Source organism: Abrus precatorius, unplaced genomic scaffold (genome assembly GCF_003935025.1).
Source record: "Abrus precatorius isolate BTA unplaced genomic scaffold, Abrus_2018 Scaffold7, whole genome shotgun sequence".
NCBI classification, from domain to species: Eukaryota; Viridiplantae; Streptophyta; class Magnoliopsida; order Fabales; family Fabaceae; genus Abrus; species Abrus precatorius.
Window position 1 is genome coordinate 30294745 of NW_020874417.1, and position 14135 is coordinate 30308879.

The 14135-nt window shown below is 34.5% G+C and overlaps 3 protein-coding genes across 6 annotated transcripts; 1 reads left to right on the forward strand and 2 right to left on the reverse strand.

The window, feature by feature from the left end:
- The first annotated feature begins 807 nt into the window (after positions 1 to 807).
- LOC113872131 (E3 ubiquitin-protein ligase WAV3-like) lies at positions 808 to 6077 on the forward strand. Of its 3 annotated transcripts, none has more exons than XM_027509425.1 (3): positions 1069 to 1666; positions 3686 to 4669; positions 4832 to 5960. In XM_027509425.1, exons 1-3 carry the CDS (start codon positions 1436 to 1438, stop codon positions 5639 to 5641), a joined length of 2025 nt encoding a protein of 674 aa, XP_027365226.1. In that variant the 5' UTR covers positions 1069 to 1435; the 3' UTR covers positions 5642 to 5960. The 3 variants fall into 3 exon arrangements, with proteins under 3 accessions (XP_027365224.1, XP_027365226.1, XP_027365225.1); XM_027509424.1 differs by having other exon boundaries at positions 3686 to 4213; positions 4256 to 5960; XM_027509423.1 differs by having other exon boundaries at positions 808 to 1666; positions 3686 to 6077.
- A 1128-nt stretch (positions 6078 to 7205) lies between these two features.
- LOC113873000 lies at positions 7206 to 9015 on the reverse strand. Of its 2 annotated transcripts, XM_027510930.1 has the most exons (4): positions 8973 to 9015; positions 8285 to 8492; positions 7726 to 7852; positions 7206 to 7646 (listed from the first exon to the last, which is right to left on the reverse strand). In XM_027510930.1, exons 2-4 carry the CDS (start codon positions 8437 to 8439, stop codon positions 7569 to 7571), a joined length of 360 nt encoding a protein of 119 aa, XP_027366731.1. In that variant the 5' UTR covers positions 8440 to 8492; positions 8973 to 9015; the 3' UTR covers positions 7206 to 7568. The 2 variants fall into 2 exon arrangements, with proteins under 2 accessions (XP_027366731.1, XP_027366730.1); XM_027510929.1 differs by lacking the exon at positions 8973 to 9015 and having other exon boundaries at positions 8285 to 8855.
- A 2013-nt stretch (positions 9016 to 11028) lies between these two features.
- On the reverse strand, positions 11029 to 13919 carry LOC113873660 (BTB/POZ domain-containing protein At5g03250-like). The gene is made up of 4 exons (XM_027511897.1): positions 13861 to 13919; positions 13185 to 13254; positions 11881 to 13092; positions 11029 to 11538 (listed from the first exon to the last, which is right to left on the reverse strand). The coding sequence occupies exons 1-4, from the start codon at positions 13917 to 13919 to the stop codon at positions 11029 to 11031; spliced, it is 1851 nt and encodes a 616-aa protein (XP_027367698.1).
- Positions 13920 to 14135: the final 216 nt, after the last annotated feature.

A 14135-nucleotide genomic window follows, 5' to 3' on the forward strand; every position in this document is an offset into this window, starting at 1 on the left:
AAAGTTAAAAAAATGTTTTTTTTTATATTTAAAACAAGACATGTTTTATATATTTTTAAAAAAAAATTGGAGAAAATTTTAAAATGTGTATATCCAAAAAAAATATTATGTATAAAATTATTTTTTAAATAATTTAAATATTTTGTCCTCCTCGAACTATGATGATTTACCAATAATTAATTTAAAAAAATTAAAATGGAAGTATATATGAAGACGCATTAATTTATTAAGTGAATATTTTTGTCTTTTGTACTATCTATATGTTTTTATTAATTGAGTAATGAAATTATATATAATAAAACATTAAATTTAATAAAATAATATTTTTTATCATCAATAATTTATATCATTAATTGGCATAATTGTTATAATTATATTTATAATTTTAATTCAATAAAGATAATTTTCAATTTATATTTTAATAAAAAATATTTAAAATAATACATCACACATTAAAATAACGTTAGACAAAACAATATTCGAGTCCTGTTTAAGTAAAAAAAATAATATAAAAATAAATTAAACTTCTCCCAACTTATATTCCTTTATTTTTCAAAAAGTTTTGAAGAGTTCTCTCATTTATAGCTTATTTAAATATTGAATAAAAATATATTTTAATTTATAAAATAATTGTTTTAAAAAATATCTATAAAAATTTATCAAACTTAATGTTAATAGGAGTGTGAAAAGATCCGAAATAAAAATTTTAAAAAAATTATTGGATGAGAAAAACACCTTAGAAAACGGGATTTAAAACATGAACTAGTAAACAATAGTATTAGTACTAAGCGAGTGAGCATAACAATTGCGCGCGAACTCCACCTATCGCTAAAACAAATATGAATATTAGTATTGTGATTAGGGAGAAGGCAAAGGGCAATAAAGGAAGAAAGACACGATGATATGATACGATCCAAGTAAAGATTAAAGAAAGATGATAATAAAGCACCAACTTTTCCCCATTCAACCAAAACGTGCTTTTTTATTTTTGAAAATCATTTCAGGGCTTTTGCGTTTACCCTCTCTTTCTCTTTAATCTTTTAGGTAAAGCTTAGGAGCCTAAAAAAAAACAGGTCAAAATCCTCTCTCTTCATTCACCGCCAGACACAGTCCATGGCCGCCAACAAAAACTACGTCAACAACGCACACATTAACAACAGCCACATCTCAATAACTTTGTAACACTTGGTTCGTTCATTCATTCCACAACCAAAACAAATGCTCCTTCATGCTACCCCTTCTTCCCTCTTCTCATTGAAGAATCCTCCCACCTCGGTTTTCGTGCTCCGTTCCTACTTTTCATAAAACCCCATTTCTTCTCTCTCCCTCTTTCTCGCCAAAGCTTTTAGCTTTTTATCATTTGAGATCTGGGATTTGGTGGGTGGAGTTTTTTGGTTTCTGGGTTTACGGCATTTTTGAGTTCGAAGGTGAAGGAATGGGAAGCAAGTGGAAGAAAGCTAAGGTAGCGTTGGGTCTGAATCTGTGCATGTTCGTTCCCAGAACCTTAGATGATGAATCGCCGCCGGAGACCTTGGTTTCCGAGAGGCTTTCCGACGCTGCTCTGCTCTCGCCGGCTAACTGGGAAATGAGTTCTTCCCGGCCAACCACGCCGGTGTCGTCTTTTCACGGTTTGAAGCTGTCCAAAAGTAGCAGCAAATCGTCCAAGGTTTGTGTTTCTCATTGATTTCCTCTTACTCCCTCTTCTTCTTTCCTCTCTGTTGCCGGCGCGTGTGTGTGTGATTTATTTTTTAAAAATAAATATTTTGCTAAGCTCTATTTTGTTTGGTTGATTGTAAAAATCAAATGGACTAGAAAAAATGAATCTGCAAGATTGAAATATTTCTCTGGTTAAAATATTTTGTGCGGAAGGAATGATTTGTTTTTAGCGGAATTTGTTATTTTTGCCAACTGTTTAGGCCTCATACCTTGTTATTATCGGTATTATACTATTCTGAATATAATATTTAGTACACATTTATATTTTCAATGTGATAAATGTTATTTTTAATAAAAAATGTTATTTTTAATAAAAAAAAAATGTTGTTTTTGGTTGTTTAAATTCAGTCTTAAAGACTTGAGTTAATGTTTTTCCTATTATTAATTATTATTATTCGTTTGCAAGACTTCGATTGAGAGTAAACTGCGGTTTGGTGCTTGAAAACATATCTCATCCGTAATCTGGTCCCTGATTTAAAATTGATGTGTGATTTAGTTGTTAAATTATTTGAATTCGTTGGGAGTATGCAAATGAGTTTTGAATAATTTAAGGGCGGAATTGTGGGCGTTATTTAAGTGAGGGACTAAATTGCAAGTGTGTGCTACGTTATTTAGGGACCAAGATACCATCTTAGTTGTTTGATTCCTTCCTTTTATTGATTTTTGTTTCCTGTGTCTCTTTCAATCGGTGGTGACATGGGTAGTTCATAGAGCTGTGCTCTTTTGACTTGTTACAACACTGTCATGCGTGATTTTGAAGTTGTGTCAACAATTGTGCTTTTGATGTGCCTTAAGCTTATATTATTACCGTTTCTTGCCCCTTCTTGTGGATAAGATTCTCCTTTTCCTTTTTATTGGTTGTTGTTGTTCCTTTTTATTGGCTAAGTAGTTTTTTTTTTCTTTGCCAAAAGCGACCGTGATATGATATATGGGTTGGCTTGTTCATTTAATGAAGTCATAATAGCAGTTTTTGATGACTGAGGTAGAATTGATTTGCTGAATATTCAATTTTATGTGATTGGAGTATCTTTGGGTCAGTGTAAATGATGCTTTAGTCCCTTTCAGGAGTATTCTGGTTTGTCTGAGTAGACAAGATGATTAGATGTTTTACCACCCCTCCTAATCTCTGTATTTGAAAAGCCTATGGTTTGTTAGAGATGTTATGATTGATATTTGATAGTTAAGTCAATTTTGGCAAAAAAGCTGGAATTGTAAAAGAAATATAAGAATGGGAAAGGGTTGTTTTAGATCAATGTATTATTGCATTGCCCCTCTGCTTTTTCAGAAGTGCTTGTATGAACAGTATTATTAAATAACTTACTGAAATAGTTAAGCATACATATTTTCAATCTATTTAAGATTATTTCCTATTATGTCCATTATATGTTGAATTGAATAGCTAAAATGCAAGAGTGAATGACTGACGTCTCAGTTTGTGCTGGGAGAGGGGGGAAATTGAAACAATGTTAGATCTAAATGAAGAATTGCAACAATTTATTCCAGGATTTGATATGTATTTCATTTGGAAAATAACCTTTACCACTCATAATAGTGGAATTCAATTTGTGTTTGGAGCTTGGAAAATGAAATTGGAGATGCATTGCTTTTGTATGTCAAATCTGATTGATACTTATAGTGGTGCTAGAATCTATTTCATGTGGAACGCTTCATCACACACAATCAGTCCCAGAATTTGAAATAATGTATTAGCTGTGTAACGTGTCAGTTGTGATAAATTAGGTACTAATGTATTATTTGAACTGGAATTCAAATATTCCTGCATTTTTTGTTTTTGCTTGATTTTTCTTATTTGAAGTAGCGTTGTATTTGATATGTATACTGTAAGTATGCCATGCATAATTTGTTAATCGATTTTCTTTATTTGCACGAAGCCATGAACATTTGTGAAATAATTTACAATTTTACATAATATTATAGGTTCTGATAAGCTTTTATTTTGATCATTCAGCAAACCTGCTCAATATGCTTAACCAAAATGAAGCAAGGATCTGGGCATGCTATATTCACTGCTGAGTGTTCACACTCTTTCCATTTCCACTGCATAGCTTCAAATGTAAAACATGGAAACCAAATATGTCCAGTGTGCAGAGCAAAGTGGAAGGAAATACCCTTATCGGGTCCCAGTTTGGAACCTATCACAGGCAGAGTCGCACCAAGTCCAATAAATTGGCCCCAAAATGATGCTTTGATGGCTGTGGTCCACCGCCTACCTCTACCTCATCCTTGCCGAGATTTGAATAGGAGGTGTGTTTTGCCAATTTATCAGGCTTCTGAGCCTGGCATATTTGATGATGATGAATCCTTAAATCATCAACCTGCAATTTCTGAGAAAAGCCCTTGCAATAAGAATGGTGAAGATACTAATGCTGCTAGAGCATTGGAGATTAAAACGTATCCAGAAGTGGCTGTTGCTCCAGGACCCAAGACTTATTCAAACTTCACGATTTTGGTTCATCTCAAAGCTACTGCTGCTGCAGCAACTGATGCAGCCAAAAGACAAAACATTAGCAGAAACCAGGCTAGCTTGTCACAGATTTCTCAGACTCCACGTGCCCCTGTTGACTTGGTCACAGTGCTTGATGTTAGTGGTAGCATGGCTGGAACTAAGCTTGCACTACTAAAAAGAGCAATGGGATTTGTTATACAGAACCTAGGCTCTAATGACCGGCTCTCTGTTATTGCTTTCTCTTCCACAGCACGCCGGCTCTTTCCCTTGTGCAGAATGACTGATTCTGGGCGGCAACAGGCGTTGCATGCTGTTAATTCTTTGGTTGCAAATGGGGGTACGAATATTGCTGAAGGGCTTAGAAAAGGTGCGAAGATAATGGAAGACCGAAAGGAAAAAAATCCAGTTGGCAGTATTATACTGTTGTCTGATGGTCAAGATAATTACACTGTCAATTTTTCAGCTAACCAGCCCCAACCAAATTACGAGTTGCTTTTGCCTACTTCTATTAGTGGTCGTGATAATTCAGGATTTCAAATTCCTGTGCATGCTTTTGGATTTGGTGCAGATCATGATGCTTCTTCAATGCACTCGATTTCAGAGATTTCTGGTGGCACATTTTCTTTCATTGAGACTGAAGCCGTGTTGCAGGATGCATTTGCACAGTGCATTGGAGGACTTCTGAGTGTTGTTGTTCAGGAGCTGCAAGTGGGAATTGAGTGTATCCACCCAAATCTCAATCTTGTTTCACTTAAAGCAGGAAGTTACCCAACTCGTTTGATGGCTGATGTACGAAAAGGATTTATTGATGTTGGTGACTTGTATGCTGATGAAGAGAGGGATTTTCTAGTGTCAGTTAATGTGCCAGCAACATCTGGCAATGAAACATCATTGATAAAGGTCAAATGTGTGTACAAGGATCCCTTAACTCAGGAAACAGCAACGTTGGATGGTGAAGAAGTAAAGATTGAGAGGCCTGAAAGAGTTGGGGAGGTTGTAATGTCACTTGAAGTGGACAGGCAGCGCAACAGGCTCCAAGCAGCCGAGGCAATGGCCCAGGCTCGGGTCGCAGCTGAACAGGGTGACTTAACTGGAGCAGCATTGATCCTTGAAAACTGTAGAAAGATGCTGTCAGAGACTGTTTCGGCCAAATCTCATGATCGCCTTTGTGTTGCTTTGGATGCTGAGCTCAAGGAAATGCAAGAGCGGATGGCAAGTAGGCATGTGTATGAAGCATCTGGGAGAGCATATATACTTTCTGGATTGAGTTCGCACTCGTGGCAAAGAGCAACAGCAAGAGGTGATTCCACTGATAGGTCAAGTCTTGTTCAGTCATATCAGACTCCATCAATGGCTGAGATGCTTACTCGATCTCAGGCCATGTTACTAGGTAGTCCATCAGGCCAGAGGCTTCTGCAGCCATTGTTGTCATTCAGATCACAACCCAGCCCAAGGTGATCCAACGGGGATTTTGTGAAAACCATCTTCAAGTTAGCCTTTCCAGTGATTTTCCCTTTTTGCCTTATAAAATATCTGGGATAGGGTGGTAAACGGGAGACAAACAGAAGATTTCTTTGAGCTGGGATTTTGTTGTTAAATGAATGTATAAATGAATGAATAAAAGTTGAGGAAAGGGTGGAGGTTTACTAGCAATGGAGAAAAGGGCAATAGATAGGAATTTACTGCATTATGTTTCTTCTATTTTGGGGGGTTTTCTTTTGGCTTCACTTCTTTCCTCTAATTATGTCGTTTTTGGGGGGTGGTGTACATATAGAAGAATGGCTTTTTTGTGGGACACCTGGGTATAGAGTTTGTAACTGTGCAAATGGTTGGGATGATCTCATCAGTATAATATATATGTTTTCAATTCTTTCAGAAGTTGTTATTCAGTAATTTGTCCTTGGCATGTCTCCATCTTTAGGCATGCAAATGCACAAGGAAATATGGCAGTGGTGTCACGGTTAATGCTTGCGAATATGTAGGATTTCTTGTTCCTACCAATTTGACATGCCGGAGTAATATCTGTATCCAAGTATATGGGTATTGATGACACCGCTAAAACCCCTTTTTGTCGCAAGTATAGGGTTTGCATCTTGACGCAGAACTCTGCACCAGAAAACCAACAGTGAATTTGCACCAAAAGAAGATTTGATTTTAAATTGTTAATATCAGCCTTAAAAGTTGATTTCAACCATATGAAAGTGATAACATTTTATTAAAAAGATTCTAATAATATTTTTTTTACAGTACAATACAGCCTTGAATTAATTTTTAAAATTAATGTTAACACTCTACTAACAAATTATTTTATTAACATCAATTTTTAAGCATCCAAAAGAAATCATCTTTAGCTAGACACAAAAGGGATCTCCAATTTTGGTTGCTAGATTCATAGAAAATTTGACACTACACTTTTGCAGAGAGAAGTGCCATGACTTTGTTTGAGTAGAATTCTTCTAACCCGAATTCCCTTAGTATAGTCTCTGTACGGAATTACTTTAGCTTTGCTTCCTTATGATATCATTCCTTTACCCGGACCAATGATTTGAAATCGAGTACAAAAGAAAAGCCTACTGAAAATTATCATTTCGTTCCAGGATCCGCAGCAGTTGTTGCTTGCTTCCTGAGCCTATACCTGGTGAACTCCCTGGGGCTGAAAAGAAAGCTTAGAATTCGAGAAAAACATGGGAAATTCAGAACTAGTCTTCTGGGAGCTCAGGATGGGAAATCCAAATAATTACTACTCAATTCAATTCTGAATTTTGGTTTTTGTTATCATGCATTCGGAAGGTGGATGATAATGTCCACCACTCCAGCAACAGATTCTGATTACAGATAAGTAACCACGTCCTCATACAGTAATTCTAGGAGCTGTACGTAATTTTTTAACTAATGCAAACTTCAGTGTTGATCACCAAAACCACTATTTCTATTACATTTAGAATAATGCCACTAACAAGTATTCATGTTAACACTGAAATGAACCATGCGTATTAGAACTTGTGAATGCTAAAGTGGTCCGATTAGCATTGCTCTACGTTAACATCCAATATGCTCACTGCAAGAAAGGTAAAAAGACACAGAAAAACATGACAAGAAACATTTAAACGTTGTCAACCCTTATTACAGTATAACCAAGCATGTAGCTTTTGCTGTTCACCCTGAAGAACTTAAAAATCCTTGATACAAAAATTCTAGATTCAGAATTTATCTTACTTCCTCGCCCATAATTTTATACACAGTCAAAAGTCAAAACACTAACGATGCAAGGTAATAACAACCTCATTTGAAGATGAGAACTGGCTCTTAATTCTTTAATACTTGATTTTGAGCCCGGCACATCAGAAATTCTGAACAAAAATTGTTTTAAGTCCACCACTCTAATCTAGTCTCGCTTGCCCTCGTTTGGTTTAGGAATTTTCTTGTACTCATAATTGTTGATGTCCACTTTTTGTTGCAAAGCCTACACAACAACAAAGGAAAATTAGACTATGGATCTTACAGATTACATTTAATTGCTAATGAAAGAAGGGAAAACAGACCTTCAGCTCATTCTCCAACGAAATATTTTTTGGCTTGTATGCATCCACTGGGCCTGTTCTAGTCAATGCTTTTCTTGTTTCAATTATTTGCCATTCTTGATCATCTTTCAACTTTGCAATATCCTTGCTGGGAAGACACAGTTGCATATTATATTTTATGATAAGAATGGAGCAGAACAAGATCAGCATTGGGAAAACATAAAACTCAGAAATCCCTATACACTTTACAGCAAGAGGTTATTCACAAGGCAAGTCAAATCATGTCCTTGTCCTACAGCAGTCATATAACTCAGATCAACTATGTTACTCTCTGAAGCCTAGGCTTTCCTATTTTTCATTTCTTCTCCCGTGTCCCCATTGCTCAATTCCCAAATATAGCATAAAGGCTCTAAAGTAATTAACAAAATTTAAGCAAGATAGGGAATTTCTGTTGAATTCAAATATTAATCATTCACGCCCAAGTACCATAAGACTGAAAAACAATATAATGAGGTGGTTAATATCCTTGATAATGAATGATAAGTTACTGAAAGATGCAGCTACAAAGTAAGTAACAAACCTGCCTTGCAAGAGATGGGCAAGGCCAATAGAGCCAAGAACAGTGAGAGAGATCATAGGAAGGCCATATCTGACAAAGGGGGTTTTCCTACCCCATCTCTTAAATGAGGAAGTTGCTTTCTGAGTTGCTGCAGCCTCTCTCTCAAGTGTAGTCATTGTTGCCCACAAAATTCTTGCTTTCAAATCTCAGCTTAGGAATCTGATGGATACTGAAAACCCACCCAATCACCAATTTATTTATGCTAATGGATTTGACATTCTATCAAACATGTAGTGTCCATGTTACACACACATTCAAAAGACAACAACCAAACCTCAATCAACCCCACTCACACACAATTCGATTAGAAACTGAACGCTTCTTTTCCTCTAACAATCTATTCGTTAGCAACATTTGGGTTCATGTTTTATATCCTTTGGGAATTGAACCCTGTGCTGCTTAATCGCCTGTTTGACTAACGCAATTTTCAACTAAAACTTATTTTTTTAAGAAAAAAAAGATAAAGATCATATAATTTCTAGCGACAAATAAAAGATTTTTTAAGTGAAAAGATAATTTCTTTTATTTGTTCTGGAAAATAAAACATTAACTCGAGATGAGAATTGAATTCATGGTTTGGGGCATAGAAAGACCAAAGCTGTTTTTCAAGAACATGTTTTATTTTACATAGCCACAACCAAAAACTTACCTCTTCACACTGAGCTCCCCTTTTTTGGTGTTTTATTTTAACGGTGACGAAAGAATGTTATGAAAAAGGTAACAAGAGGGACAAAAATAAACAAAGCCTCTTCAATCGGGGAATGACACTGTTCGAGTTTGGTCACAATTTGAAAGAAAAACCCTTGCTTGCAACACCCAAAAGCAATTAAGCAAGGGAAAATTAATTAACTCCTTAAAATTAAAAATATTATTTTAATTTTTAAAATTACCTGATGTGGATTATTTAATTTTTTACTAGTCTAGTTCAACCTTAAGTGATTTGAAGTCCACAAAATTTAGTTCGCATTAAAGATGATGAAAATAACGTAAGTCTAAAATAAGGCGTGAGTGAAAGTATATGTAAATCGCCTTTTTTTAAAAAAAAAATTTAATTTTTTTTGAAAAAATTTTAAATATGTCCTAAATATTGTTAAAACATAAATCTTATTATTTTTTTAGCATTTATAAATATGTCAACGTGAACAACTTACAATTTAGTACAAGACATTATTAATGAGCATAAAGCGTGCTTAATTAATGTATAAATAAGTAATGAATAAGTTTATAATAGCTTTATGCCATTGCTACCAAATATTTTTGTTTTAAGATTTGAGTAAAATGTGTTATATTTACAAAGACTCAACCAAAATTTATACAATGATAATTTATATTATAAGTCACCCTAAATTAGAATATCTTATATTTTAAACATCAAACACACTCTATGCTTACTAGTAATATGTCTCGTATTAAAGCATAAGTTGCAAATCCTTCAAATGGTTAATGTATTAAGCATAAGTCTAGCAAGTTTGAATGATTTGCAGTTGAACATGTTCATGCTCAATGTTAGCAAGGAGCATATTAAATTGCAGGTTGCACAAACTTGATGTGACTTATATTTAATTTACAAAATATCTAAAAATAGCGTGATTTATGCTTTATCAACATTTAGGATATCTTTATTTTTTTTAAAAAAAAAAAGAATTTTTTAAAATTTTTTATTATATATATAAAAAAAGCAAAACATTCATGCCAATGAATAATTTTGAAGTGATTATTTATTGGTATGAATGTTTTGCTTTGGTCAACAACCATACAGAGTATCTTCTTCCGTTTGTCAATAACCATACAGAGTATTTATATGTTGTTGGTTTCATATATTTAACTTCAAATATAGTTTTGGCCCAAACCATATTAACCTAACTTAGACTCCTCTTATTGTTGTTGACCAAAAACAAAAAGACTCCTCTTATTGTCATGGGCAAATTGATTTAAGACATATTTTACATGAAATCTTTATTTTATAATTTTAAAGATTAAAATAGTTGTTCTTTAATAATTTTGATAAAATCTTTTATTTTCATCTCTTATATTTTCTACTTTTTTTCAAGAATCACTAGATAAAGGCTAGAAAATGTTAAATAGAAGATGAACATTGAACACGAAGTTTATGAAGTTATATATATAATTAAGTGTTAACAAATATTAGATGGAAACATGGCTATTTTAGGATTCGTTTAAATAACCCTAGACCGGTGTATTCTCCTTTTCATCTTGCAGTGAATTAATCTTACAGTGAACAATTATTCCGTAAAGCATATAATTTACCACTGTATTTTACATGTGAATAGAAACTTAAATCTACTTGCAAATTTAAATATGAAAAAAAAAACGTATAAATGAAAGTTTATCTTACATGAAAATGTTTAGAGGCAAATATGTCAAGTGCCAACTTAATGGAAGAAATCATTCCACTAAACAAAGTTATTCTTAATGGTCCAAGATAATTTTGTGAATTAAAAAAAATTATGAAAGAATAATGGAAGAATACAAGTCATAGAGAAGCTTCAGTCTATCAACTAGAGTATAGCTATAGCCATTTATGCAGAGCAAAAGTTAAACTGCATCAAAATTCTAATGTCTAAGTAGCATAACGAAAGCAACTATTCATTATTAGTTAAATTATTGCTGAGAGAAAAGAGACAACTAGGAGAGATTAAAACTTGAAAAAGAAAAAGAAAAAATTGCAAATTTTTTCAAGTCTGTCAGTTCACTTGCATGGCATTTTCTTCCATCTGGGTTGTGGATGCTGGTGAAATTTTGGACTTTTTGCATGGTTTTGAGACTTTGGAATTAGAGGGCTTAGGAACTAGTTTGCAACTCAATTTCTTAAGAATCATGTTCCAACTTCCCTTTGACTTCATCATTTTCTCCAAATCTTGTTTCATGCTCAAGCACTCCTTCTCAAGTTCAGCCACTTTCTCTTTCATGTTGTCAAAAGCTAAAACGGGGTTATGTGGTGTGTTGCCATCATGTGTTATCAAAGCAAGATTTGCATTCAGGTTTTGTGAGTTGTCAACATTATCAGAAGCAAAGAACCAACCAGCAACAGATGTACGAAGCTTCAGTTGTTCAAAGAACAAGACTTGGACTATAGTACGAAGTGGTAACCTCTCATTTTGGGCTGCATGTGTGCTGGCTTCCAATGATAGCTTCTGGCAGTTCATCAGCCTGCATATTTGTTCCTTCTCAGAGTCGGTCATCCATGGATGAGACTGAAATTGATCATCCATTAGTATTTTTCAAAGAACATAAGATAGTAAACTAAACTTTCAGGACATAAACTTCTAGAAGATTGCCTTATAGTCTTGCTCTCAAATGAAAATTAACATTTCTTCTATTTTTATTGAACATATGACTAAAACTTTTGTCACAATTATATAACACAATTACTGTAAGTAGTGAAGGTTTGTTATCATGGAACATGCTACATTTCCTAGGATATCATCACTGACTATTGAGGAACATCATGATTCAATATCATATTACGCATGCACAAGAAACATAACAAAAAAAAGATAATCAAAGTTTTTTTTTTTTAAAAAAAAATTCTGTACCTTGAGATATATATCAATTGCACGGTATATACCATCATCGAGGGTCCTGGCATGATCAGGAATTACAGCAGCAAGTGACTGAAATTTTGGTAACTTCACGTTTACATCAGGTGCTACTTCAGCCAAATAACAATCTATCAGATTAGCCACTTTTGTCATTGGGTTCGTAGGTTGAGAACCTCCAACTAAGCTCCTCTCTTCCTCTATATCATTAGATGTAGAATCAATAACATCATGCTCTAAAAGCATGAAATGATCAAGCATTCTCTGGACGCAGTCAATATCATGAAGAGTCTCCATTGAGTAGCCAATATTTGGAATCAAAAGATCTTCTAGATCTGCTTCATCTAATTGAGCACCAATTCTTTTCTCTAAGCTTGCACAGCAAGATGAACTAGCATATAAAGCCATCGCTGTCCTCAGACACCCAAGCAAAAACTTGGTTGGTGTCATACCCTTTTCATTTGGTAGCAACTCCACTATTTCCTCAATCAGATTCCTTTGATCTGCTTCAGAAGGGGTAGAAAGAGTTGACTTAAAAGCAGATGAGTTTCCATTCTGAGAACTTGTTTGACTACCCAATGAGGGTATGTTCTTTTTTGCATAGTGAACAAGTGATCCAGCAACTCTCTTAGGTTTCATGTTTCTTGCACTAGCACCCTGCATGAACCTTTTATACAATGGCAAACAAAGGGAAGAGACATCCTCAAACCACCAATCTTCACTTGATGCCTTTGGTGTTAGGCTTATTCCGTTCCACAGTTCTGCATCCTCTGGACTCTGAGCAACACTTGGACCAGAGAGAGGCAAGTTAACCAAACTTGGATCCGCAGCTTTCAACACCAAAGAATGTATGCACCGGGAAGTTATGTGAAGCTCTTCAGCCAAAGGTAAAACCTCTTCACATGTTTTAAGAGCCTTAATAGTGTCTGTCCAGAAACCAAATATGTGATTAAGGAAATTTTCAGTTTGTAAGATCAGATTTCCCTCTCCATAGTTCTCGGTCATTTGAAGGTAGTCAGCTGCACATCTGAGACCAACCACATTCAAAGGAGTCAAATTCATTTTAACACCATAACAAAACTTAGCAACAAGCAAAAATGCCTTGGCTCCTCCGGGTAGGTCATGAAGTTCCAAAACAGACTTGTCATTTTCCCTTGATAATTCTTTCATCAAACTTTCTAGTACTTTACTTCTTGATATCAGTGGAAACTGGTAATGCAGCAAGTAAGGAAGAGGTTAAAATCATGCATTATGTCAAGTAATGACAACAAGATAAATAAAAAAGGCAAAGCATCACACACCTTGTGGAGATGGAAGGATGTGTCACCGATTTCAATAATGACATCACTTGGAAGTCCAGTTGAGCAGAGCCTAGAGATGGGCATTTCACAGTCAACAAGATTAATACTTAATAATAAACCAGAACAATATTTCACTGATAAAAAATGGTGGATTATGTATAGATTAGATAGACTCTGTTGATACAACCTGGTTAAGAATTCAGCTTCATTTATTGCTATAGACCAAGAAAACTAGTAAAATGTTCAAAGAAGGAAATACCAGTATCAAGAGGTTGTATAAAAAACTTGAATATGGTGCAGAATTATCTAAAACTTAAATAAATTAATTAAATTAATCGATCTCATTGTTCTGAAGCATAGATAATTATTGCAGAAACATCAGGCCAATATGGGTTGGTCATATTAAGACAGAAAGATTAATGTGACTTAATTCTAAATCACATGAAAATTACCAGTGTCAATTCAAAATATTGATCACGTGACAGCACTACCTCGTAATAAAACAAACAATTACTGTTACATACTAAACAACTGATTTACTTTGCGACAATGCAAACATCTTCATTACCATGCATTCATCCTCACACAAACAGACAAATGAAAAACTTGTCTCCAGTGAACTTCAACATATAATAATAAGCTTGTCAAATGATGAAAGAAGTGAGAAACAACATACCAACTTTGTCCATAGAGGTAAAACATTTCGGATTTTGATCCCAGCTTCATGCATGCCATGTGTGTTACTTTCTTAACATCAAAATGTTCCTTCAAAGTTTCATAGAAAAAAATTAAAAGGGTAGTCCCTGCACTGCAAAATGGGTAGCTATTCCTTTTTTGCTCTCCTTGTTTCTGTTGTGGTACTTCAGATTTTTTCTCCGTTTCTCTCTCACACAGATGCGATCATTTTAGTTCTGCGAATGAAGAGAGTGCACACGTTATTCTAAAGGAGGA

Excerpts from the sequence above, each read along its gene's own strand:
- LOC113872131 (XM_027509423.1), top strand. The coding sequence starts at position 1,436 with ATGGGAAGCAAGTGGAAGAAAGCTAAGGTAGCGTTGGGTCTGAATCTG. Across the intron at positions 1,667-3,685 it reads GTAGCAGCAAATCGTCCAAG|CAAACCTGCTCAATATGCTT; the intron begins GTTTGTGTTTCT and ends TTGATCATTCAG.
- LOC113873000 (XM_027510930.1), bottom strand. The coding sequence starts at position 8,439 with ATGACTACACTTGAGAGAGAGGCTGCAGCAACTCAGAAAGCAACTTCC. Across the intron at positions 7,853-8,284 it reads GCCCATCTCTTGCAAGGCAG|CAAGGATATTGCAAAGTTGA; the intron begins GTTTGTTACTTA and ends GTGTCTTCCCAG. Across the intron at positions 7,647-7,725 it reads CGTTGGAGAATGAGCTGAAG|GCTTTGCAACAAAAAGTGGA; the intron begins GTCTGTTTTCCC and ends GTTGTTGTGTAG.
- LOC113873660 (XM_027511897.1), bottom strand. The coding sequence starts at position 13,919 with ATGGCATGCATGAAGCTGGGATCAAAATCCGAAATGTTTTACCTCTAT. Across the intron at positions 13,255-13,860 it reads TACCTCTATGGACAAAGTTG|GCTCTGCTCAACTGGACTTC; the intron begins GTATGTTGTTTC and ends GCCCATCTCTAG. Across the intron at positions 11,539-11,880 it reads CAATTGATATATATCTCAAG|TCTCATCCATGGATGACCGA; the intron begins GTACAGAATTTT and ends GATCAATTTCAG.